Source organism: Marmota monax, unplaced genomic scaffold (assembly GCF_021218885.2).
Source record: "Marmota monax isolate L192 unplaced genomic scaffold, Marmota_monax_Labrador192_F-V1.1 WCK01_AAM20220418_F8-fsc00125, whole genome shotgun sequence".
Classification (NCBI taxonomy): Eukaryota; Metazoa; Chordata; class Mammalia; order Rodentia; family Sciuridae; genus Marmota; species Marmota monax.
Window position 1 is genome coordinate 11,297,414 of NW_026695235.1, and position 27,178 is coordinate 11,324,591.

Below are 27,178 nucleotides of genomic sequence, written 5' to 3' on the forward strand. Positions count from 1 at the left end.
AAAAAGCTCCCCTTCATTAGAACCCCCTGCCACTCCACAGAGTGAGCAGAGTCCAAGTCAAAGGCACAAAAACACCTGTCACCAATCACTTCCCTGTGAAATGAGGTCCTCGCCAGGGCCACATCCACAGACGCCTTCAACAAAGTCCCCTCCTGTGCCAGTGCCATCCAGCTCCCCCAGGGACACATCACTGCTGCGCTGCGCAGAGCCACTCACCACCCAGCTACTGCACACGTGAATCAGGGACAGCACCCCAGAGGAGCTGCACGGCAGCACCCAGGAGGAGGCACTGTGAGGGCAGAAAGCCAGGCTGTGCCCGATTTCCCAGGAGGAAGACGCACCCGGCAGACAGCACTGAGGACACAGCAAGAAAGTAGCCGCCAGCGCCACGGGTAGTATATTTCCTCCAGAAGGAAGACACAGTGCTCAAGACACTCCCACCACCCTGTGCAGGCTCTGCAGCTCAGCTGTCACTGCATGGCTTCCCCTCACCGGGGAGGAACGGACTCCAGGCAAGAGCCTGCACCCAGCAGTGAGGACACTCTAGAGCCTGGCGACCACAGACTGTCCACTGAGCCAGTGGGACCTGGCTGCCACCTCTTTCCTCTAAAGGGAGGTGCTGGGCCAAGAGCTGCTTGTACTGTCAGTGGGGAGCCCCGCCAAGACAGAGGTCAGCAGCCCAAGGCTGCCGGCCCTGAGCGGGCCCTTTTGGTCCCTGCAGGGGGCCCTGGCGGAGGGCTCTTCCGGTGCTGCTGCTTCTCCAGCTGCTGCAGCAGTCTCTCCTCCTTCTTCTTCAGGTAGGAGGTCATGTTGTCAAAGGTGGCCTTGTACAGGCTGCGGAAGCCATCTGCAGCACCAACAGAGCCTGTCATGGGGACAAAAACAGACACCGGTCAGGACTCGGCAGTTGAAGGCAAAGAGCCAGAACTCAGAATTCTGAAAGGGCCACCTTGATGCCTGCCTCCTGGTGTCTGTACCCTGGGGACATGCTTCTAACAGAGTGAGGCAAAAAGGAAAGGGATGGACGTGGGAAACCAGGGCACAAAGGCACTTTCCTGCAGGCTGTGTGCTGTCTGGCAAAGGCCAAAGGGCAGGGAACGGTGGGCCACCAGCTGTGAGAACCCAACTGCACTCACAGAAAGGAAGCGAGCAGGGTGGGCCTGTCGGGGCAGACTCAAGACAGCGGCTCCTTGACTGTAGCCTACAAGGCCTCTCTTGAGTTGTGCCCCTGACCCACAGAAAGACGACTGGGACACATGGTGTTAGGGAGGCGAGTGTGGAATGCTCTGCTATGCAGCCACAGATGTCCAAGGCCTGCCGTGGTCCAGAGGCCTGAGGGAAGCCATAGATGTAGCCTGGCAGGCATGGTCTCTCCTGGCCAGGAGACACCCAGGGCACTCAGTGACTGTAACCAGTGGCTGTTCTGCCTCACCCTGCACTAGGCATGGCTGCTAGCGTCCTGTGGCAACACCACTGCTCTGGGGATGCTCAGGCCGAGGTGGGCCTCCCCAACACCACTCTCACCCCTACCCGGCAAACAGGCCATTTTTGTCTGCAGAACACCTTAGAAAGTGATGGCAGGCTTTGGCCTGAGTCCATGTGAGGTGATCCTCAGCAGGACAGGACTGAGCCAGCTAAGGCCCCTGAACAACGAGAGGGCAAGGGGGCAGTAGGTGTTGGGCGTTGAGCTGCGCCTGGGGGTCCCCTCACAGTTAGCCACAGGGCCCATTGAAGATGCTCCTAAAGTAGATCCAGACCACGCCAGGGTCCACACCTCAACTTCCAGCCAGGATGGGAAAGAGCAAAGGAAAGGTGGAGAGACAGCACACAAGCCACCCACAAAGCTTCAGAGAGGACACTTCAGGGCACTGCCACACAAATACCTCCAAAGCCATGTTTAAGTTCAAACCCTTTAGACTATAAGGAACTTCAACTGGAAAAGACTGATTTTGGAGGATTTCTTCTGAGCAACAGAGGCTGGGTCTGAACAGTCCTGCAGACATGGCCACCTTCAGTCTCTGGTCCACAAAAGCATGAGGGAACACCGGTAGGTGAGGCAGCAGGTTCTGCGCCTCGGGGCAGACAGAGGTGGCCAACACTGTGGCAGTGTCCTCTACACCTGGGCCCCAGGCCAACCAGCAAACGTGGCTCCCACAGCCTTGAGCGCCCTGCTGCATCTGCAGAGGCATGGGCCAGCGGCCTGCAGCCTCTTCACCAGCACAGGGCCTCCTGCTGTCAGCACAGCGCTGCCCCACACCTGCCTGGTGTGCGGAAGCCTGCCTGCGTGTGGCGTCCACTGCAGTGAGCCTGTCCTGAACTCTGGTCTAGGGCCTAGTGAGCACCCCCTGCAGATTCTTACCTTCCAACATGGCCCAGTGTCCACGGAGATGACTGGCCAGCCTCTGTAACACAGCACTTTCAGGAACAGACTAGAGGTGACAAAGGCCCCAATAAGAAGGTGGGAGACACCGGCGGCAGCAAGGAGGCGGCCAGGAAGCTCCCTGTGAAGCCAGTGAGGCAGGACCTAGGCGGGGTGCGGACGGGCCACCCGGCAGCACTGGGCCTCCCAGTCAGCTTCTTTCAGACAAAGACCCCTGCGGGCTCACTTCCAGCACAGGCCAGGGGCTTTGGCAAAGCGTGGAGTTTGCCAAGGACATGATTCCCCTCCTCCCGGTCCCTGGCATGACAGGGTAAGGAGGCGGCTAGGCCTACTGCCCACGCCCCGTCCTCTGCCCCAGGGGCTCCACGTGTCCAAGTGCCCACCAACAGCAATAACTGAGCCTGCACACACAAGGCACAGACAATGCTATCCCAGCTTCATGAGTGAAGTACGTGTGGGACAGGATGTGGAATCCCAGGGAAAACCCCTGATGGCAACCCCTGTCCCAAGAACATGCCCACACCATAGCGGGGACAGCAGGGCTGGCCCTCTGCTCCCTTCACCCTGGGACACAGCCTGGGACTCAGACATGATCAGGCTCAAAGGGCTCAGGGCAATGAGAAAATCATGGCTGCCCCACAGCCCCAGTCTTACAGGAGAGAGGGCCCTGGACACAGGCTGCTCAGTCTCACCTGCCACTGGCCACGCACAGGCCTCCAGAGCACCAGGGGGCTTTCATGGCAGTCCTGCAGAACCCACAGGCCCTGGGTCTCCTCAAACGCCACATCCCACACCCGGTGTGGAAAAGTCAACTGCTGTCTGAACGCCAGCTGCTGTCCGCTGGCCTCAAGATGGAAGACGAGGACCACGGGGAGGCTTTCCAGGAGAGAGAGGATGGTTATGACCACACCGCAGGCCGGTGGGGCCTGACACGGCTGCAGCTCAGCCCTCGCCCGGCAGCACCACCCTCAAGACCAACACTGGGAGATGCCCCAACCAGCAGCACCAACTGAGGTACCCGAGCACCTGCGAGGTGACAGGCGTTTGCTGTCCATGCCCCTGAGTTCTGGGGCAACTTCTTACACAGCAAGCACTAACCAACACAGGACAAAGAACAAAGAATGGGGATGGCCACCCCACCCACAGAGCCGTACACAGAAGCCTGGGCTCTGGACAGTACTTCCCGCCTCTCCAAACCTACACCCTCATTCCCAAGATGAGCCAGGACTGCCTCCCCAGACTTGTCACAGGGTGAAATACAGAACATAGAAAGCACCAGAAGACCTGTCCTAGCTCCACAAGTGTCTGTGATGTCTCCACCCTAGCATGGCAGGCTCCACTGGGACCAGCTGAGTGGCGGTGACTGGAGACCACAGAGGCCACGGTGACCTGTGAGCTCCAAGGTGGAAAGCCCACCAAGAGCTCCAGGACCCTCGCGCCACAGGGAGCTCAAGGGGCGGGGCTGCACCAGCAGCACTGCCCACCCCTCCACAAGGACACAGGCAGGACCACTGAGCAATCCATCTGCCTCCCCTCCTAATGGGCTTGTGGGACGGAGAAGCCACTGTGGCTTACCTGTCACACAGAAGTGCCACACAGCTCTCCTGGGCCCAGAATGCAATCCTGGATGCGGCAAACCTCTGCAGAGAAAAGCGGCTCTGAGTCAGTGCCGCCCCGCGGGCTGCACACTCCTCACAGGAAGGCAGAGCCCCGGTGCCGCGTCCCCAGCCTCACCAGGCAAGGCACGGTGGGCACCCAGAACACTGTGGAAATCAGTGGGAAAGAAGGAACAGCTGGCTCCCCGTCCTCTCAACTCCAAGCAAGGGGACAGCAGGAGCTTCTCCCTGCAGGCCTGTGCAATGCCTTCAAAGCCCAAGGATGGCTGCAAAAGCTAGGGGAGCAGGAGCGGGGGACCCGACTCCACAACCACCGCCCCTCAGGCTCTACTCTTCCCAGCACAGGAGACGACAGAAACAAAGGCGGCTCACAGAACCCCGAGGCTCGCAAAGCAGAGGACAGGGCTTACTACTCTCCTGGCCAGCAGAGCAGAGGGCAGAGGCCACGCCACCCTGTTCTCACGCAGAGCAACTGGCCCAGTGGGGAACGTGATCTACATCCCAGGGAGCGCCTGGGTGCAGCCCAGGTGCCAAGACACACCATAAAGGACAGAGCACTGTGGTGGGCTACCTGTCCTGCCCAGACGAAGCCGAGGTGAGGGCCCTCACTAAGCACCACCGTCTTCTCCACTTACAAGTGGGACTAGAGGCTTTTCTCTAATTTGCTGTCCGAATGTGTTGAGAGCCACAGCCGAAGGGGCCCCAGCAAACTTCCAGCTGCCAGCAAACTTCCAGCTGCTGGCTGATGATTGGCTCACAGCGGCCCCAGCAACATCTAGCTGATTGGCTCCTCGGCCCCAGCAACATCTAGCTGATTGGCTCCTCGGCCCCAGCAACATCTAGCTGATTGGCTCCTCTGCGGTGATGCTCATTGGGCTGTTTCCCTGCCCTTTTAGACCACGGAGCTGCTCATTGGGGGACTTTTTTGGCTCCGCCCACGTGACCCAGCCAATCGGCCTCAAGAGCAGGAGGATTGTGGGAGGGGGAGAGAAGCTTGTGTGGGAGAGAGAGGCTTGTGGAAAGCCGGTGGTGGCAGTTGAGGCTCTGAGGGTTTTTCCTGAGAGGCTGTTTTGTTTGGTGTGTGTGGTTCTAAAAATAAAGTTAGTTTCTTTTGACAAGTGGCTCCTGATTGTGCCCAGCCAGACTGCGGCACGAATGCACAAAGTAAGACAATTTGTTTTCCACCTATGTGACTGCACGTGTTCAGAATCAGAAACGCTGTACACGATTTCTCCCAAACTGGAAGAACGCTGGCACCGACAGCAAAGATGTGTCTGACAGATAACTCTTTGCACACAATGCAGGCACCTGGAGAGATGCCCTGCACACACCCAATCACCCAGACCAGTGCTGCAGCTACCTTGGGGCCCTGAGGCTCCACCGGCTCCTGCAGGCTGGCCAAGTCACAGCATTGCAGCTGGCGGCCACTTCTGTACTCCCAGAGCCGCAGGGTGCAGTCCTGCAAAAAAAGACAGTTTAGCCGACAGGGTCGCAACAGGCCTCCAGCTCCACAAGAGCCAGTCATGTGTTGGGCGGGGAGGGAGATGGGGATGGGGGGTTACACTGAAGACAGCTGGGTGTGGTCAGGGGGTCAGGGCTGCCCTTGTGAGCTAAAGGTTCTCTGTAAAGATGCAAATGTCCCAGCAGCACTGTGGGTATGGTGTCTCCTACCACTTGGGAAGCTGAGGCAAGAAGACTGCAAGTTCAAAGCCAACCTCAGCAACTTATCAAGGCCCTACCTCGAGATAAAAATAAAAAGGGCTGGGGATTGGCTCAGTGTTGAAGTGCCCCTGGGTTCAATCCTTAGTACCAAAAAAGAAAAAGAGGTGAATGTCCAGAAGACATTAGCATGATGGGATAGGAATCCGAGGCAGCCAGACGCCATGTGCCGGGAGGTCCTAACCCACACCTGCTGTGCTGGGGCCAGGTGTGCACACATGCAGATGCTCACACACCACAGCCACACACACACCTCACACACTACACCAACCAGACTACACACACACATGCACAGATGGCACACACACCACACGTGCCACAGACTGCACCCAGCCCCGAATGAGCGACTGTGGGCAAGGAGCAACCCTGGGCAGTTTAAGATGCAGAAAGCAAGTGCCATCTAGTGGACACCATGGGGGAGCAGGGATGCATGGACCACAGACAGAGACAAATTCCTCTGCTCCCATGGCTCTCCACCTTCCCCAAGCAGCAGCCAGTGGCGGGCACCTGCTGAGCACTGGCACTCACCCCTGAGGAGGACAGCAGCAACTCAGGATGGCTGGGCACCACGAGGATCCGGCTCACAAACCTACAGTGGGATGAGAGGCCACCTTTCACCTCAGGAAGGGAACCCTCCCTCAGCCCCCAAGAACTGGCCAGTGCTGCGGAGAGCCAGGTGATAGCCCCTGGCATCATAACATGACACCATGTCCTTCGGGGTCCCACAATGCAACGACCTCCACCTCGTGTCCCTCTGCAGCGGCTCTGACTGGCAGCACCCCAACCAGCTCCCTGAGCACCTGCCTCTACCCAAAATGCCTGCACCCTTGGGGGGCCAGACAGCAGAACCACACCACAGATCAGACCCTGAGGGTCCCCGACATAAGCAGCCAGGGATCAGAACCCTGGGCGGCCCGGCCAGTCACCATGCTCACCCTGCACCAGCAGACGACTCACTGCGGCAGCCACTCTCCCATCCAAAGAGCCACTGGGGGCCCTGAGCGACCTGGCTGGCCAGGAAGCCCCTCTGCTGGCAAACACAGGCCGACAGCTCCCTGCTCTTCCCCACCTCTAATGCAGTGCCCTCCAGTGATCGCTGGGGCAAGGGCTCCCAGGCGCTTCCTTGTCCCCATCAGACAAAGCCTCTCCAAGTGTCACCCTGGCCTGGGCCCAGGGGCGCCATCTGCCAGGGAACCCAGTTCCTAGACTCAGGTCCTCCAAGAAGAAAAAGCCCACTGGCATGCATCCCATAAGCACTCATGTCCCAATGCACACGTCCCACCAACACGCATCCCCCAGGCCCTCACGTCCCACAGGCACACATGTCCCACCAACACGCGTCCGACAGGCACTCAGCAGCAAAGAGCAGGACTAGCTTCCACGGGCTGGAAGTCAAGCTCAAGGCCAACTGCTGTTCACTTATTAAGGCACTGAAAACGCATCGAGATCCATCAAGCAGCTCCTGCACACCACACACTGCACTACAGGCTGGCACCACGAGGATGCTGGAATATGGGGTGACAATTACCCATGGCCACAGAGCTCGGGACGGCTCCGTCCAACAGAAAGAACGCAAGCCATCCAGGCAGTCAGCTAAATGCTTTCCTCTCATGAAACTGTAACCAGCCTCTGGCCTGCACTCACTCTGTGTGCCCCAATTAATCCTGGAACTTCCAAATCCAACCCTATTCCACCCACCCCAACCTCCACAACCCCCCCACCTTCCAGACCACCTACCTTCCTCTCACCTGTCCCCACATCTATGGTACCAAGTCCTAGTGAGTGCCCCTTCACACCCTCCCACAATGTCCTGCTTGGGTCCACCCAAGGCAAGACAGGCTGGTCCTCGTCCCCTAACACACCCAGCTCTTAATGGCCAACATGGGCACTGACCAAGGAAAGAGCTCTCCAAACAAGGCCCCTCACCAGCAGTGTGGACACCGGGTGAGGGACAGCACACAAGGCGGCAGTCAATGCCTCTCACACGTCCCTTCGCTCTGGGCATCCATGGGCCCCCTCACTGGGTGAGTGCCAGGACAGCCACGAGCTGGGCAGGGCCAGCCGAGGAAGAACTCGTTCCTTTGGCAAAGGGGTTTCGGTGGTTCCAGGTGTGGGGCCCTGCTGTTCTGCCACCAGGTCCCCACTTATCTGCCTTAAGCCCGAGGTCCCTGCACTCACTCTGTGTGCCCCAGGCAGAAGGCCTCAATGCTGTGTGGTGCAGCGGCCCAGCTGACGCGGATCTTCTCATCCCGGTCAGCAGTAAGCACGAAGCGGTCATCAGGACTCACAGCCTTGCGTCACCAGGGGTCAGAGAACAAAGAGACACTCGCTGGCCACTCCGCAGTACCACAGGACCCCCGATCTTCTCCCACTAGTCCCCTATGGAAGGCCACCTCTGAGGCCTGCATAAAACTGTGCCCCACACCAGCCACCAAGGCCTGGAGCTAGACAGGGGGTCCTGCCCCTCCTCTCACCTCTGTGAAATCACTGGGGCTCCCCCTGCCCCCCATGGGTCTCCAGTGTCCCCAGCCCTTCTTCTTCAGCCCAGACAAGGGCAATTAATCCTGGAACATCCAAACCCAACCCTTATTCAACCCACCCCAACCTCCACAACCTCCCACTTCCAGACCACCTACCTTCCTCTCAACTGTCCCCACATCTACTAGTCACCAAGTCCTAGTGAGTGCCCCTTCACACCCTCCCGCAATGTCCCTGCTTGGGTCCACCCCAGCTCCACCACTCTCCAGATGGCTGGGAAACACCAGGTTGGGGCTGAGTCCTGGGAGAAGGCCTCAGAGCACATGGCGCTGCTCTGCTTCCCACCTCCCTCCCCTCTGTCATCCCAAGCTGGAGTCCCCCAGGAAGCTGTCCTTCACGTCTAGAACCACACAACCCTCTCCTAACTCACCGGTCCCCTTCCATCCTGCTGACCACTCCACCTACCTCGATTCCATTCTAAGCTCCTCCTGCTCTGGGGGAGCCCCGGCTCCTCCCCTTAGACCCTTCAGCCTCTGCCCTACCAGGGCGTCAGCTGGAGCGAACAACAAATCAGCGTGCCCCTACATACCACGTCCAGCAGCATGGACAGGTGCCCGAGCTCCAGCCTGCCACCTCCATGGGGCTCCAGCACTGAGAAGGAGTAAACGTCTCCAGACTTGTCGGCCACCAAGACCCTCTCCTCAGAGGCTGTGAAGGTCAGAGCTGTGCACCTCCTCACCACTACCCTGAAGAGCAGAGACACACGGGTTAGCAGCCACAGGTCAGCTCAGCTGCAGGCCTTCACACCTATGCTGCCGGCCCCTGGCCCAGCTATCCTGGTTCAGCTTGGAGCTGTCCACTTTACAACTGTGTGAAAGCACACCCCTACAGTCACTCTTTGTTTCCTTCTGTAGAATATTCAATGCCTTACACAAGATGTTCAACACCCTGCAGCAGAACCAGGCTTCAGTGCATGATTTTACCAGCTATAGGCTCAGGAAAGCATCCTTAGCATTTAAAGCAGGTGAGGCCAACCCAGGATGCTCTATAGATTCGGTGTAACACATGTATTTTCAGCCTAAGGAGTTTACTGGGACGTGATCCCATTCTAAGTCAGGGGCCTCTGTGCCCTGTTGCCTATGGCAACACATGTGCCCGTCCAGCCAGGGAAGATGATGCCAAAATAACAAAGCAATGCTGAGAACCACATCACAGCCAGTGCCCTAGGCTGAGTGCAGCTCAGTGGCAGAGCACTTGCCTGGCACGCACCAGACCCTGGGTTCCTCCCCAGCACGCACACACAAAGCCCATGCCTTGGACTAATTTTACTTCAATAATTTTTCCTCAAGAAAATTGCTCCTGCCCAGATGTGGAAGTGCACACCTGTAATCCCAGTGGCTTGGGAGGCTGAGGCAGGAAGATCAAGATTGCAAAGTTCAAAGCCAGCCTCAACAACTTAGCAAGGCCTTAAGCAACTTAGCGAGACCCTGACTCAAAGTAAAACATAAAAGGACTGGAGATGTGGCTCACTGGTGAAGCACTCCTGGGTTCCACCCCTGGTATCAAAAAAAGAAAACTACTCCGAAAGGAAGGAAGGGAGGGAGGGAGGGAGGGAGGAAATAAATTATTCTTGGTGATAAGACCGGGGTGGCAGATACAGGAGTATGTGATGTAAAGTCCTCTCAGCTCAGCTGTATGTTTGAAACCTGTCGTGACGTAATGCTGAGGAAACTGCCTGTGGCCCCAGAACCTTTGCCATGCCTGTGCAGGAAATGTGGGTGGGCTTCACCAATATGAGAGGGCCACTATCAGGGACAAAAGCAAAGGCCACCATCTGGGGCCCATGGTCCTTGACTCTCCACACCCACGGGCCCATCTGACCTCCCACTGTTCTCCACAGCCTCCATGAAAAGCTGCTGGTGCTGCTACATCCCACACATATTGCAGGGGTGTCTCACTCCTGCAGGTGCCAGGGCACCATCCCTCACCCAACACAGGGCAGCAGCGAAAATGGCCCTGAGTCCCCACAAGTCCCTGGCTGGAAGGCCATAGTACAGCAGGGAGCTCGGGAGCGGGTGGGGCACCACTCAGTTGGCACTGAATTCAGTACACTCATAAAAACCTTTGATCTGGGTTGCCACGGCCTGCCACATCTGCCAGCTGGTTCTATACGAGATGCAGCTACATTCAAGCCTCTGCTTAACCAGGGTCAGCACTCTGAGTAGCAAGATGCCCATCACTCTCCAGGCAAGGCATCTGGGGTTCCACCCCCCACAGCACAGGCTGCTCTCCACAGCATGCTCCACCTGCACTTCATCACAGCCCGCCCTGCTGAGCCCACGCCCTGCTGAGCCCATGCCCCAGAAGGGCGAACTCCAGCAAAACAGGCTCCCTGCAGCTGGGCCTCCAGAAGGGAGCCGCAGAAGGGGGGTGCAGAAGGGGGGTGTAGCGGGGTAAACACAGAGGAAACAAAGAACAACAGAAAGATAATTAGGCTCTGGGGCAGGATTAATCAAAATTCTCTCTCAGAGCACAGCCACAATGTCAACAAACAGCCTGCACTGTGCCAACAAGGAGCCAAGCAGGCAGCTCCAACAAAGCCCTACCTGGACACCAGGACACACCTACCAGGAGTCTCCACCCCAGGACAGCGGCACAGATGCAGCCCCCAGCTCCACAGAATGCTCTGCCTTGTGCCAGCTGGGAGCTCTCTGCCTCTCAGTTAAGTCTGTCCCCACAGTGACTAGGATGCAGCTCAGCTGCAGGGAGTGGACTTAAGACTCCAAGGGAGTTAGGTGGCACAATGGGACAGATGTCGCCATGTTAAATATCCCAGTTCCCAGGACCCCAGAGAACTGAGGCAGCGGCCCCAATAACCTTCTGATCCTGTCGGGGCCTGGTCTGGGCACTTCCCCTTCCCCGAGTCATTGGATTCTTATTAGAGCCCTACACAACAGAGCAAATGCTCGGCTCTGCAGTGTCTCTCAGAGCTAACCTGGCTCAGCCTGAACTGGCACTGCCCTGAGCCTATCTCCAGAGCTGCCATCCCAGGCCCTGCCAGGGCTCCGAGGGCTTCAGATGCCATACCCACACTGGCCCCAGTTCCCCAAACTCACATTCCCAACCACCAGACTCTCCACCATCCCAACACCTGCAGGCAGAGCAAACCCAGATGTGACTTCCTGGGGCTCTGCCCTCTGGGTGCCAGTACCAATCTCTAATGGGTACTCTCTGGAATGAGGTGATTTCACGTTCATAAATGCACATCAAAGAATACAAAAGAGGGCTCGGGTTGTGGCTCAGAGGTAGAGCACTCTTGCCTAGCATACGTGAGGCACTGGGTTCGATCCTCAGCACCACATAAAAATAAAGATGTTGTGTCCACCTATAACTAAAAAATAAAACACAAAAGACAAAAAAAAGTAAAAAGCAAATGTGCATGTCAAAATTGAAGGTACCATGTGTCACCCGATGCCCTCATCTTCAATTCCTTGGCCTCAGTTCCAGGGCAGGAGAGGGTCTCCTGATCTGCCCAGGTCCCAGGTCCTCTGATCTCCTGTCACTCTAAATTGCCACCTGAAGAAGAACCACTGTTGCCCACAATTTCCACCTTGGCTTTGCTTCAAACACCCCCAATGTAAGTCTGAAAGCAGCAGCATGCCAACATGGGAGTGACAGTCTGGTCCCAACTCAATTGAGCCCCCAGCAGCATATGACCTCAGCCAGTCAACTGCACATAAACTGCAGGTGTGTGGAACCCCAAAACTTAAACTGCACTTCAAATACATTAAAGATAGGCATTTTTACCAGGCACAGCAGCAGCACACGCCTATCATTCCAGCTATTCAAGAAGCTGAAGCATGAGGATTGCAAGTTCACTGCCAACCTGAGGGACTTTGCTAGGTGCTGTCTCAAAATAAAATAGAAAGGGTTAGGGATGTACAGGTTACATTCAACTTGCACTCAGTACCATCAAAAAAAAAAAAAAAAAAAAGATGGACATTTTTTTTTTGAGGAGGGGATCCATCAGAAGGGTCTGTGCTCCCAATAAAATGTCACTAGGCAGACCCCCCTCAGTGTGACTGGACTGGCCCCCGCACACCAGTCAGCTGCTCACTCCATGCATGTGGTTCTGCGCTCTCATGTCTTAGCGCACAGTAGCTCCCACTGTCTGATGAAACCACCTCATCTTGCTCTCCCTTCCCATCCTCATCCTTGCCCCAGAAATCTCTCCTTAGACCTACAAAGAGAGGGTAAAGACCCAGCACCGGAAATTCACAAACACTGAATTTTAAAGGAATTTAAAAAGAAGAAAGCTGAAGAATCTGCCAGTAGGTCTTAGGAGGAAGGTAGCAATGATTACACATCTGTCCACTACCACACACACCCCAAAGGGCCATTCACCCTACAGTTCCATCCAGAGACGGTGACAAAGTGCCTCGTGCTGGGCTCAGGGGAATGCCAGAGAAGAAGCCATATGAGGGCGACCCCAGGCCCTTAATGGCTCAAGGCCGCCAAGCCACAGCACAGGGTACCCAGGGCTCACCAGCTCCCAGGCAAGTGCTAGCACCTGCCCCATGTCCACAGCAGAGCTTGGGCTTTGCCACCCACTGTCCCCACTGCATCCATCACACCATCTGCCCTCCACACCACCTCATGCCTACATACACAAAGTCACCCACCGGTGTCAGTTTAAAACCAGAAGCAAACCTGTAATTAAAGGGAAAAACGATCAGGTGCCAACTGGTGTGCTCTGCCAAGGTAGTACTGCCCACCTCAGAACCTCAGAGTTCATCCGGTCTTTAAGGGATCACTGACACACTAACTTCAAAAAGAAGACCCAAAGCACCTCTCCACAGACAACTGCAAACAGCATGAAGAACGACTGGCCTTGTTCTCGTCACTAATGAGGTCCACACACTGCCCGCGGGACTGACTGGCACTGCAGGAGTCCTGCCCCTGAGTTATCCCATCTTATCAGCCCCACAGTCACACGGAACCCCCCTCGAGAATCCTTGTCCCAACACAGGTGCAGGGACCCAGACTCCCAGAGTGGCCCGATCCCTGCGAGGCCCAGGCGCTGGCTCTTTCATCACAGAGTATGGTCCAACAGCAGGGAAGACACATCCCCATATGGCTGTGTGGGGAGAGAGGGGCCCCTAGCCACCCCGTGCTGAACACATCAGCACACCATGTGCAAGCCTCGCACTTGAGAGAAACAGGAGGAGCACACCAGTGTTCCTGCACAGGGACGCCACCAATGCTGAGCTCAAGGGGATCGCTTTCTGTTCTCATCTTGCACTTCTCTGTGGTTTCCAATTGTCTGAATGAACCAAAATCAAAGGGAAAACATGGTAAAAGCTATGTGGTAGCCTATATTCCAGGGGAGCCAGGCAGAATCAAGAACTCACTCTGCACTTCCACAATTAAGCCTACAACTTTATCACAGCTCAGGGCTCGGGAGACCATGTTGCTAGGGTCCCAGACAGTGCTAACCACAGGGCAGCTCAAGAATCACACATCCACACCAATTCTCAAGCCAGGCCTTTGAGTTTAGCAACCAAAGCAAGTGTACTGAAGACACCATCCAGTCCCCACAGCTATCAGCATATCATACCCTGCGTCGCACCAGCACTGCCGAAAGGCCCAATGAACCTTCTGTCAGGAAACTCACTGAAACCACCAGGAAAAAAACTGTTTCCTAACAGAAACAGGGCTCCTCACATTGTGATGAAACAAAGGCACTTCCTTGTGTGTGGTGCTGGGAATCAAACCCAGGGCCTTGAATATGCTCAAGTGCAATGCTCTGAACCTGAACCCCGGCCCCAGCGGCGCTCTAGACTCTGGAGTTAGGTATAGCTCGCCCATTCACCAGGTCTATGAGGCAGCGGGTTGGGGCAATCTGAGCTCTACAACATCCTGCTGCTCAAAGTGTGGCCTGGCAGTGCTGCCATCACCCAGGAGCACCTGAAATCAAACTGGGGGCTGGAGACTGGCTGAGCAACAAAGCACAGGCTTGGCATGCACCAGGCCCTGCGTTCATGAAAGCCCCAGTGCAAAAATACATACACAAGCAAACCATAGCTGGTCCAGCCCAGACCAGTGCATGTCCAGCCTGCATGATCACAAGGACTAGGTGACAGCGTCTCCCTTACATAGCCAAAGAACTGCCCTTGGCTTGTTTAGATCATCTCATTTATAATATCTTTTTGAGACCAAAGCCCCTTGGAGACTCCGTAGGGGTCACAAATAAACTTAGCAGTCAGTATTAGGAAAACAAGATCAACTGTTATGGGCTCAACCTTCCCCCACACCCCTGTGTTGAAGCCCTGACCTACCCAGTACCTCAGAATGTGCCTCTATTTGAGTAGGGCCTTTACAGAGCCATACAGATTCAACTGAGCCCTGTTCCAACCTGACTGCCTCCTTATAGGAGCTCGAAACACAGAAACACACAGGACAGATGACCGCGTGAGGACACAGGAAGAAGCTATGTGAAAACCAGGCCAGGGGATCCAGGAAGGACCAACCCTGAGACACCTTGATCTCCAACTCCAGCTTCCAGGACGGAGAACAAACGTCCATGGTTTCAGCTGCCTGATGAGAGTCACCTTGCTAAGGAGCACGAGCAGACTGCACACCAACCTTCTGCCTTGCCTCCCAGGTCCCCACAGGTGGTCAGAGACCCAAAGTCAAGACCAGCCAGCTGCAAAGCCCCACTAGGCCGGCAGGAGCCCCGTGGGAGGGACTCACGGCCAGGTCGCAGTGTTCACCTGGAGACACTTCACTCTGTCACTCTGTGGGAAGGGAGATGAGGGACCCTGGCACATCACTGGATATCTGGGTATCCTTTTGTTTAATTTTGATATGTTGTTAAATTTCCAAATTATGTACATCTACACATAAAAATGTGCATCTGCCACACAAAAACACACACTGTGAACACTAACGATGAAGCAATATTCAACAGGCCTATAGTTTTAATCTGACAAGAAAAGAGGGCAGGGTGAATACTCTTGCTTTTGATGCTACCTGGAATATGGCTTCTTACTCTTACCTTAGAAAATCAGATAAAATAAATATCTAAAAATGTTGAATCCAATATTTTGGTATGAGCCAGTTACAAAGGGAAATCCCTGAACCTTAGTAGCTGAAGCATGACAACCTACATGTTTACCTCTGATTCTCAAGGGAGTCTCAGGGAGGACAAGGAGGGGCCCAGGCCTGACTCTGTCCATGTGTTTGTGAGTCACAGAAAAAGCAGAATGATAGAGCTCTCACTCTCAAGAACAGACACCAGGAGAAGTCAGAGATCTGCCCATGCACCAGTGACATCCACCTCCTCTCACAAGGACACAGTGGCAGCAAACAATAGTGGTGGCTTGGGAAGCAGATTCACAGCACTGCAGGGTCACCCCCTCACAAGTGGCAATGATGCTTTGAAGAAGGGGCACAGCTGCACTTAGGCAGGGTGCTCCCGGAGTGGCTTGGCGAGAGCGCACGGGAGCACACCGCACTCCTGCCTGGGGCACAGGCTACACTGGCCCCTTCCTCTCTTCCAGCAAACAGAAAGACCGCTCTGGACCCACCCAGCCCCAAGTGCCCAGCAGGACTCACTCGAAGCCCTGACCCGGCTGAAAGCCTTTGCCTCTAGCAGACCCAGGGCTGGGGAATACTGTGTGGGAGGTAGGATGGCACAGTAGCTGGGGCAGCAACACTGCCACAGGAGGAACCAGCAGGGACAGCCCTGCCAAGCCTCCTGACCTGAAAGCAGCCAATCCTCACCACCGAGACCATGCCAACCCCACAGGAATCTAGGATCCTATCAGTTAATACCATAAATCCCTAGATCAGTGTCTACCCCACAGCTGGGACGCCATCTTGGGTGCTTATTACTATGGTAACTGTCACTATTGCTACTGACATGCAAGAACAAGGTGTGAATAAGACATCTTAATGATTCGACGTTAACATTTCATACCTGACACTCAGACATTGCCATGGTTTTGTACGGAAAAGAATCAGACGCTTACTGTCATCAGTTAAAGCAAAATAGCTGCCAGACGTGGAGAAGGTGGACGCTAGAATCATGTCACTCCCCTGATCCATGGGCCGGCCATCCTCCCTGGGAAAAAGGAAGAAACAGTCAGCCTTGCTGGGATTTGGGCGAGGGTACCTGAGGAGCAGGTGCTAAAGGCACGGTCCCACCATGGTGCTACTGGGAGTGGTAGCCCTTAGAGACAGGATCTTGCCAAGCCCACAGTCCCAGTACTCGGGGAGCTGAGACAGGGTGCTTCAGCTCAAGTTCAAAGCTAGTCTGGGCAACACAGCAAGATCCTGTCTCAAAAAGAAGAAAAAAGAGGTAGGAGGTATTTACATCAACAGAGGGCATGTCCTTTAAGGGGAACGTGGGACCCTGGCCACTTCCTCTCTTTCACTTCCTGGCAACAACATGAATAGTTTGGCTCTGCCATATGCTCCTGCCATAAAGTGCTGTCTCAGCACAGGCCCAAAGCAACAGGGCCAACTGCTTTCAGGCTAGAACCTTAAAAAACTGTGAACTAAAATAAACCTTTTCTCCTTATAGACTATTAATTTCAAGTATTTGTTACAGCAACAGAATCCTAGCTAATAAAGGAAAATAAGATTGCATTCCTGGATGGCTAGCCTTGCCAATTTATAAAACAGGCAGAGGCAGAAAATGCTAATAGTTAAGTGGTTCATGTAGTCAGAACATAAAGACGTATTAAAGGGACATGAGAAGGTTCAAAAAAAATGCTGTACTGTTACAATAGTTACATCTAACTAACTAGACTGTCTCTTAGCAAACATGCTAGAACCCAAAGAGCTGGACTGGAAAGACCCTCAGAGATCATAGAGCCCACACACTCGTACACATGGACTAATCCAAGACAAGACACAGCGGTTAAATCAAACTGAAAATAATTAAGGACAAGTTGAGCCAGAAGACCGAGTGAACTAAAGAAAGCCACCATGCAAAACAACTGCACACTCTGCTTTCCTTATCTTTGAATTAGGTGACATTAATGTCCTGCACATGACCTCTACAGATTTCAAACTATTATTTCATAGGAACCAATACTGACAGAAACTAATTAAATTTCCTTAATACCTAACTTGAAAGTTAATTTCATGTTTCTTTCCTAAGGTGAAACTTAAGCTTATCCACAAAACCAGGTGACAGAAGTTAAGAATTCAGCAAGACAACAATTACTTCTTCATCTAATAGTTCCCCCCCAACTCAATCCATCAGGCCCTGAACACTCTTCCCCATCACCTCACCCTTTATTTTCTTCTGGCTTCTTTTCTGCGGTACTGCAATCATATGTGAAGAGGCTGTCTTCATCACTAAAAAAAAAAAAAAAAAAACATAATAAACACTTCTAACAAAGATGCAGGGTTTGAGGTGTTTTTACCCTTGGAACAAAAAAGTTTGTACGTTTGCATATTCATTAAATTCTGAGTCTTATCAATGAGAAAAAAAAAAAAAAACTACTGGTACTACACAGCACAAAAGAGTTCAGGAGCTCTGTTTGCTTAACCTTCTGTTTGGATATGTCATACACAATCCACAAGATTCTGTCCAAAAAAAAAACAACCAATTCACTCAAAGTTAAAAACTCAACCAGAATTAATATACTGTTCTTTCAGGCACTAGAAAATCAACAAAACGTGATTACAAGAAGAAATTGTGGGGCTGGGGTTGTGGCTCTGCCGTAGGTAGAGTGCTCACGTACCATGTGGGAGGCCCTGGGTTCAATCCTCAGCACCACATAAAAGTGAATAAATAAAGATATTGTGTCCAACTACAACTAAAAAATAAATATTTTTTAAAGGAAGAATTGTGTTCTGATACTGCAGTTATTCAGTGTGATTTTGCACCCAAATGTAAAATAGCCATTACTTGTTCAGAAAAATGTCTCCTACCGGAAAAAAGCTGCAGTGACGCCGAAGCACCTACCAATATAGAAATCACCCATCTTCCCTACCAGACCCTGAGCTTTCTTGGGTACCACCCCCACTCCCTGCACACAGAAGGGATCTTGTAGATGCTGATAACGTTTAAAGTGACAGCACCCAAACGATTTTCTCATGGAACACTGCATTGCTGCAGAAAGAGAAACTGTCTTCAAAGTCGAAAACTCTGCCAGTCAATAAGATTCCTCCAAAGGCTAAGCAGCGGGTCGTGTCTGGCACACCGTCGGTTCACAATGCCACGTATCTGGGGCTCTGAGCCCCAAACTAACTGGAACACGTCACAGGTTCGTGTGCAAACTTTTTGCGCAATCTAAATGTGGCATCGAACTGCAGAGCGTACACTTTACAGACAGGCTGTCCGTTTCAAGTATAAAAGAATCAAACCCACCCCGGAAAGGACACTGGAGACCCGAACCACAGCACTAAAGCCCCGGGCGCGCACGCCCACGTGACCCGGGCCGGCCCGCCCTCTGGCCGCGCAGCCGCAGCAGAACCCGGAAGCAAGCGTGCGCGAGGTCCGACGCCGCCCGGCGCCCGCGGCTCCACGTCGGCTTGCGGTGGGCTCGCGGGCCGCGGCAGGGCTCCTGGAGTCACCCCCAGCGGACGCGACCACGGAGGCCGGGAAGTAGGGTATCCAGGGCCGCCGCGCCCGCACTCCCCGCCCACTCCCTCACCTGCTCGCAGTGGAGACGGCCAGGAACCGGCTGCCGCCCCGCACCACCAGCGCCTGCCCGCACACCGCCAGCGCCGCGCAGCTCGCCATGTGCCCGCCCGCCGCTCCGCCACCCACGTGTGCCGCAGGGCGCTCCTTTCTACCGGCGCCGGCCAGTTACATCACGCGCAGACGCCGCGAGCTGACGTAATCCCCGAGCGCCCGTTCTTGAGCGTGCGCAGTAGGTGCGGTCTCCTTCCCAGTGGTGATGAGCCCGCGCCCCTCTCCGCGCAGCTGGCCCGACCTGCTGCGTTCTGGGGTTTTCCTCCAGACCGACAGGGCGATTCTGGACCTTTGATGGGAGCCCGGTACCTACTTGGTGCTGGTTCGAGTTAGTGCCAGCGCCCGGGATGGGGCCGCGGGTGTGGGTGTCGCCTTCGGTGTCGCCATAGAGTCGAAGGTACTCCCCCTCCCACAGTCGAAATCAAGCCAAAGACGCCTTAAACTCGACGTCTTCAAACTGGAAGCGATGTTTTAAGTATGAACCGCTATTTCCCAGTGTCCCAAGATGCCTTAAAGTCTCGTCGGATGCCAGCATGAAGCCCGAAGTCGGAAATGGCGTGGTCCCTCCTAGGTTGTCTGTGGCTCCTCTGAGGCAGGTCCTCCACGTCCCAAGACCTACCAGACTAAAAAGGTGGTCCTCGACACGTGGGTGCTGACCTCACTATGGTGAAGGATAACCACAGTCATACTCACATGGAGAAAGGCAGGGAGTGGAAACGCAGAATCTCTGTCCAAAGCAATTCTGGAAGCCCAGGGAAGAGTTTTCAGGCCCCACAGCAGTAGTGTACTCCTTGGCAGTATTAGGTTGCGGTAGGGACTTTCTCAGAACAAAGAAGATATACACCCTCAGTATCAATGTGCACCCTCCACAAGCTCAATTCACAATAGCTAAACTATGGAACCAACCTAGGGGCCCTTCAACAGATGAACAGATGAAGAAATTGTGGTGTATATACACATTGGAATTTTCCTCATCCATAAAGAAGAATGAAATTATGGCATTTGCCAGTAAATGGGTGGAACTGGAGAATATTATGCTAAACCAAAATAAGCCAGTCCTGAAGAACCAAAGACTGAACATTGTCTCTGATATGCAGATAATCATTCATAATAAGAGGGGTTGGCTAGGGACAAATAGAAGCACTTAGGATTAGACGGGGGGGGGGGGGGGGGGGGAGTATGGGGGTAGGAATGAGTAGAATTAATCATACCCTATATGTATATATGATTGCACTATCTGAGTAACTCTACATCATACATTTCATTTCATCAAGAATGAAAAGTTATACTACATTCATGTATGAAAAAATTTTTTAAAAGAAACACTGTTGCATAGAAATAGAATGCCAGCCAGACTGTGTATGACCTTATATGGGAGACAAAGAGCTGGCAAGTAAAAGAGGAACTAACAAGAGTCCTCAGCTTTTGGATACAAATCCGCTGGCACTAATAAACACTGCTTCCTGCTGAACACCCAGTGCCCTGTCCTGTCTCGGAGAATCCCACAAGGTAGCTACTCAACCATGAGTGGGTGAGCAAGTAAGGACAATAAGAGACCACTGAAAGCCACAGGGAGCCTTATCTGACAGATAAGCACCTATGGGGGTCCTTGTATGTTAAAACCTATGCCTGCCTTACTTAAGAAACATTACCATTTCTGGACCATGTCATCATTATCTCTTGTAACCAAGTCTCCAGAACCCTGCCTTATCGCTCTCCAATTGCCCTATTAGCCAAAACATCAAGACCCTCATAATGCCTGATCTATTCAAAGGTAATGAGTAGGTTAAGGGGGTAGGAACTTTAGGCAAAAACAGGAATATTCAGTTTCCATAAAAGCTTCTACACTATGAGCACCACACCATGATCTGTTGGATTTTGCTGTCAGTCAAAAGTCAGAAGGTGGGGTTGGGTGGGACTCTGAAAATTTCCCTGGGCTCCCAATAAAAGTAGAGGGTAGGAGAGGCATGCAGCCCCCCACCCCTCTGAGAGCACTCACTCTCTCCCTTGAGAGTGTCCTCCTTTCCCAACCCTTCTACTCTGAGCCTCGTGTGAAATCTTTTTGACTTGATGACAAGAGTCAGGGTTTGCACTGCTTCAGTTTCCCAGAAGCCCAGCCCTGTCCCAGTGGGACCAGAAATTTGCCCCAAGATACACCTTAGCATGCTTCTTTCTTCTGCCCTCTTGGGTGTCCCTTCTTTCCCAGCTTATGATTGTTACCGGTTCTCTGAGATTTGCACACTTCCTTCACACTCAGCATGTGAAGTGTGTCAATATTCTGAACAGACAATAGGGATGAAATTCTTTTCACATCTTTTGGTGACGGTGCCTATGTTAACTAATACTTGCACTTAAATTGGTTTTCACCCATCTTAAAAACATACATTATATACATTCAAACATGAACAAAAATTTTCTCATAAAATTAACCTGAATAAAATGCTAGATGTATGAAAATTAAAGAGAAAACTTTGTTTTATTTGATTATCATTGTGGATTCATGGCTTTGTCACAGCCTAAAGTGCCTTAATGAACTGTCACTATTATCTCTTCAAGCTCAGGCAGTGGAAGCTCCTTGTGGCTGTCTCCTGAGTCCCACTAACATCCATCTTTTGAAGGATCCCTGCTCCCAGGCAGCAAGAACCCCAGGCTCACCTTGATTTCCTGTTCTACCAACCAAGATAACAGTAATTTTCCAAAGACAGCTGAATTAAAGCCTAAAGTCTAGGAACTGCTCTGCACTCCTGGATATCACTGCTCATAGGACAGGGGTGAAGAGTGCAAAAAGAGATTGTTTCTGAAAGGCTCAGAGCCACTTCAGGAGTTCTGTTTTACTTTCACCATTATGTTGTGACATACTTGCTGAAATTGTTAGTCCTCGATCCACATTGTAATTCCTTTTTAAATTCTTTTTTTCTTGTATCATGTTAGAATTTGAACATCTGTGACCACTCCAAAATTCCTGTTGGAAATGGCCCCCAGTGCAGCAGTATGAACTCATCCAGGAGATGACTAGGCCATGAGGGCTCTGCTCCTTGAACAGGTTGGTGCCTTACCAAGGGGCCTTGGGGGCAGGTCTGTCCCTTCTATCATGTGGGGACAGTCAGTCCATCTCCTCCAGAGGATGCGGCACTCAAAGCGCAGCACTGGAAACAGAGATCAGCCCTCTCCAGACACAGAAGTCATGAGGGGCTCATCTTGGTCTTCCCAACTGCAGAACGGGGGAAGTACGTTTTCATGATGATAAGTGAGCCCGCCGTCTGTATTTTATCATGCCAGCTCACATGATCTATGACCCGCTGTGGGGTCGCTCTCTTCCTCCAGCCTCACTGAGCTGTTATACATCAGATAAAATCTTTTACCCGGGTGAGTCATTCCAGTGATTTCTAGTACCTTCAGAGTTGTGCTTCCATCACTCCTGCCAATTTCAGAACATTTGTGTCACCCCCAAAGCAACCCTAAGTAGTGACTCTAATCCTCCCCACCCTCTCCAGCCCCTGGCAACCACTCACCTCTTTTCTGTCCTACAGACCTCGCTATTCCAGGCATTTCATCAGACATGGGGTGAATTTTGTGATGACCTCCTTCACCAAGTTTGATATTTTCAAGGTCTCACAAGGCACTTCACTCTGTGTGGCTAAATCATAATCCATTGAGTGGGAATCAAACATTGTTAGTTCATCAATGGGTATGTATCTTTGGTATTTCCACTTTGGGGCTATTTTGAATAGTGCTGTTACAAACATTCCTCTAGGGAGACAAGTGCAGGGTCTATGGTAACTCTGTTTAACTTCTTGTGGGGTTGAACCCGAGGTTCTTTACTACTAACCCACACCCCAGCCCTTTTTATTTTATATTTTCAGACAGGGCTTCACTAAGCTGCTGAGGGTCTCACTACGTTGCCCAGGCTGGCCTTGATCTTGAAGTCCTTTTGCCTTATCTTCCTGAGCGGCTGGTATTACAGGCATGCATCACTGGGCCCAGATGTGTTTGAAGTTTAGAGGAACTGACAGACTTTTCCAAAGTTTCTACACACTTTACATTCTCAGCAGCACTATTTAAGGGTTCAAGTTTCCCACTCCCTCACCCACACTTGCTATTAACTGTTTTTGTGGTTAGTCAGCTTTTTGTTGCTATGACAAATACCTAAGAAAAACAATGTTGTGGAGGGAAGATTTATTTTGGCTTATGATTTTGGAGTTCTCAGTCCATGGTTGGCTGACTCCATTCCTTTGGATCTGAAGTGAGGCAGAACATCATGGAGAAAGGGCATGGCATTTTAGGCCACCCAATTTGGGGTACTTTGTTATGGCAACCCAATCTGACTCATACAACTTACATTTTCATATGCTAAAACCAAATCCCCAAGGTGAAGGTATTAAGAAGTGGGACCATTGGGAAATGAGGGAGCCCTCAGGAATGGGATTATGATGGTGTTAGTCGGTCTTCTTTCACTGTCTCCAGAATGCCACTAGGCTATTTTCTTGGTTGATTTGTTTTTCTTCTTACTTAGGAAACCAACTTAGAGGAGGAAAAGTTTCCTCTGATACATGGTTTCAGAAGTTCAGCCCTTGGTCAGCTGAATCCAATGCTCTGGGCCCAAGTGAGGTGGAGCATCATGCAGAAGGGCTGAAAAGGAGAGCTGTCCTCCTTATGGTGGCCCACAAGTAGAGACAGGGGAAGGGGTCACAGGGAAAATGCTCCCTTCCAGGGCATACCTCCTCCAGCCTTGTCCCACCTGGCTACAGTTATCACTCAGCCAGTCAATTCAAACTAGGCTGGACCAATTGGGTTACAGCTCTCACAATCCAGTCATTTCACCTCCAAACATTCCTGCATTAACACAGAAGCTTTGAGGGGACACCTCACACGCAACCACAATATTCTACCCTTGGTCCCCCAAAACGCACATTTATCTCACCATGAAAAAATGCATGTAGTCCCATCTCCAAGAGTTCCCATGGTCATAACAGTTCCAGAATGCCCCAAAGCCCAAGCACAAAGTCTCCTCTGAGACTCACGTGAGCTCCTATAAAACTCAAAAGCAAGTTACATGTATCTAAACCACATCTTAAGCAATAAACACCCAACAGACCACAGCCCTGAGGGCCCCTCTATTTGGATCTCTCTCCATTCCCCCACAGGGAGCCACTAGGCTATTTTCTTGGTTGATTTGTCTTTCTTCTTTCTTAGGAAACCATGTGTTCTGGATACTAATTTCATATTGGTTAATAGTTCCCAGTACATGATTGGTCTTTTCAGTTTTTATAGTGCCTTGTGCAGACATTTTGATTTTAACTTCAATAGACATTTTAATTGCTCTCATAGTTTGGACTTTTTATGTCCATAATCAATTGCTGTTTTGTTTTAGAACTTTAATTTAGCTAGAAATAATTTTTATGTAAAAAGTATAAGGAAGGAGTTATGTTTTCCATTTTCTTTTCTTTCTTTCTTTTTTCTTTTTTTTTTTTTTTTTTTTTAGTATTGGGGATTGAGCCAAGTACTTTACCACTGAGCCACATCCCCAGCCCTTTATATTTTTTATTTTGAGACAGGGTCTTACTAAGTTGCTTAAGGCCTCATTAAATTGCTGAGGATGGCCTCAAACTTTCGATCCTCCTGCTTCAACCTCCTGAGTTGCTGGGATCACAAGTGTGTACCACCACCTGGCCTTTCCATTTTCATCATCACTTATATCAACACAACTGACGGAATGGTGCAGCCTTTCCTGAATGATCCACGGTGATCATTTTGGATCCATGACCTCCCATCTCTCTTAGAGCCACGACTGTTGACTAAAGAAATACCAGAAACATGTGGGCAATGAAGAATTAAGAAAAACACAAACAGACACACATAGGGAGAAAAAGCTGGGTCCCAGTGGGAAAGCTATGCCTTGGAGAGGCTTGGCTGACCTGAAGCTACTTCAGAAAGTCTATATTGTATAGGTTTCATGATCAAAGGTAAAGTTCTGAAGGACTCGAGTCTGGCGAGACGTTAGGGCCATCTTGTTTGCCCAGAATTCACTATCCCTGGGTGCTGAACTTAAGGCCTCAACTAATAACAGCTCTGTACTTGGCCACAGAGACTTCTCAGGGCAACGTTACCATAGCAACTGGGGCATCTGGAGTTGCACCTATGCACAGGCAGCTCCCAGTGCAAACACAGCCACGAGAGAGTCAGAGGATCTGATTCAAATCACCACTCTCCACAACATGAGGTTTCCACATGGGTCCCCCTGGACCCTGCTGTGTTCCACTGTCAGACAGTGCATCCCTGAATCACTGGCACCTGACCTAACCACAAGAGCAGCATATTGAGTTTGGTATCTACTGAGACAAGGCTTCTCACTCCCCACGTCATCACTGCCCTCACTATTCATGGCCTTTTTCCTTCCACATAAATATTATAATTAGATTGTAAAATTCCCCCAAAGAAACCCTATGGGATATTGATCAGAGTGTAATTGAATGCTAGATTGTTTTGAGGAAACTCCAATGTCCACCATACTCCAAAGTACCTTGGCTCTTCATTTATTAATAAGGTCCTTCTCATGTCTCTCAAGAAAATTTGTCATGTTTTCACTTAAAGTATATGTGCAAAACTTCAAATTTTATTTTCAGCAAAAAATGTGGGGTTTACTAATGTATTGGAATCCTTTTAAAATTCTGGGGTTTTTTTGTTTGTTTTTTTTGAGTTGGGCACAGTGGCATACACCTGTGATCCCAGCTACTCAGGAGGGAAGTGGATCAAAATTATGAAGACAATTTTGGCAAATAACAAAAAGGCTTTTTTTAAATGAAATTTTAAAAATTTAAAAAGTGGGGGACATGGCTCAATGGTAGAGTAGTTGGCTAGCATGCCTGAGGCCCTGGACTCAATTCCCAGTACTGCAAAAAAAAAAAAAAAAAAAACACCAACTCTCTGTCTTCTCTGCTTCTCACCTCCTCCACCACAGGGTGCCATGTGGTGTGCACATTCCCACCAAGACTGAAAGAACAATCAAGGCTTGCCGTCAGAGAAAATGCCCGTTTATTGAGGAACAGCTCTGCATATTTATGGAGCCGGGGTGGTTTGACAGTTGGCAGGGGTGCTTTTTATTGGTGGGTAAGGATCAGGTGAGCCAGCTGGGCTAGTCTGATTGATGGGTAAGGATCATGTGAGCCAGCAGGGCTCACCATTGGACGGCAGGATCATGTGAGCCAGCAGGGCTCACCACTGGATAGCTCTTCATGGGGGATGGGGAAGTTAGTCTTTGGAGCCAGGGTGACTCCCAACACTCCCCCCTCTTTGTTATTAAATGAGAGTGGACGTTGACTCATTCTGGCTGCTTCCTGCTGTGATGGGGCGGCGTGGGAGAATCAGAAAGAAGGGAAGTAAGGAGCCCCCACAGGAGGGCAGAGAGGACTGGTATAACTTCAGGAACCAGATCAACAAAGGTTCCTTGCCATCACAGATCCATGGTGATGTCAGTCCATTCAGCATAGGTCTCAACTGGAGGTATCATCAGTAGCCAGGAGTTGGTAATTCCTGAGGAGAAGCTGATAAAAACTTGATTAGAAATTTTTTACCCACCTGAGTCTGAACAAACTTTATGATAAAGGGAAGGAACAGGCACAGGGAGTTTTTATAGCCCAAATCTAATGGGGTCTCTGGGTCTGCAAGCTGCCTTGTTGGCACAAGGGGGGTTAAGTGTTCAGCCTTGAGCGGGGGCTTGGGCATTTGGGCTTGAAGCAAACAGGTGATAAACAACCAGACAGAGGGTTTAAGAAGCCAGGTCATCCTGCAGCTAACTTTGTTTGGCATGACCTGCAGACCAGCCTGTCCTGCACCTAACACCCTCAATTCCACTCTTCATTCCTAGTCCAATCTAGCTCCCTCCCCTCTCTATTAAGGCTGCTCTTCAAACTTTCTCCTAACTGGGTGTACCAGCTTGCTTCTCTCTTTGCCTTTTTTGAAGGCGGCCAAGGGAGGACGGTGGCCCATTGTTACCATATTTCCCTTTGAGAGCAGTCAAATCTCTCCAGGTTTTATGTGAAACACCTCAACTTTAAATACTGATACTTGAAATTCTTACGAAACTGGGAAGGTAAACAAAACACATGTTTCTCCTTAGGCCCAGAAGGCAACAGGTAAAGTGCTCTCTTATGATCACACTTATTCAGGGGTCACCATGCTCTGGACACCTAAGTGGTTTGTCAGAAGGACAACACACAACGGTCCCACTACTGGCCAGATTCAAGCAAGTGTGTGTGTGGGGGGGGTCTGGCT

At 51.7% G+C, this 27,178-nt stretch overlaps 1 protein-coding gene and 1 long non-coding RNA gene across 2 annotated transcripts in view; one reads left to right on the plus strand and one right to left on the minus strand.

Moving 5' to 3' along the window:
- Positions 1-369: 369 nt before the first annotated feature.
- Positions 370-17,519, minus strand: Wdr4 (WD repeat domain 4). The gene is made up of 10 exons (XM_046438866.2): positions 17,497-17,519; positions 16,227-16,318; positions 8,783-8,939; positions 7,894-8,006; positions 6,244-6,304; positions 5,357-5,455; positions 3,956-4,020; positions 3,073-3,256; positions 2,360-2,429; positions 370-865 (listed from the first exon to the last, which is right to left on the minus strand). The coding sequence occupies exons 3-10, from the start codon at positions 8,795-8,797 to the stop codon at positions 672-674; spliced, it is 801 nt and encodes a 266-aa protein (XP_046294822.1). The 5' UTR covers positions 8,798-8,939; positions 16,227-16,318; positions 17,497-17,519; the 3' UTR covers positions 370-671.
- Positions 17,520-20,080: 2,561 nt separating this feature from the next.
- The window catches only part of LOC124089008 (uncharacterized), a 34,183-nt gene continuing 27,085 nt past the window's right edge, over positions 20,081-27,178 (plus strand). Inside the window, exons 1-2 of the long non-coding RNA XR_006850570.2 lie at positions 20,081-20,681; positions 21,839-21,950. This is a non-coding gene — a long non-coding RNA (uncharacterized LOC124089008). The remainder of the gene's footprint in view (positions 20,682-21,838; positions 21,951-27,178) is intronic.

What these genes read in the sequence shown, in the direction of transcription:
- Wdr4 (XM_046438866.2), bottom strand. An exon ending in TGCTGCTGTCCTCCTCAGGG is followed by an intron (nt 5,456 to 6,243) that starts GTGAGTGCCAGT and finishes CTTTTTTTGCAG; the next exon opens with GACTGCACCCTGCGGCTCTG. An exon ending in ACACTGGGCCATGTTGGAAG is followed by an intron (nt 866 to 2,359) that starts GTAAGAATCTGC and finishes TCCCCATGACAG; the next exon opens with GCTCTGTTGGTGCTGCAGAT.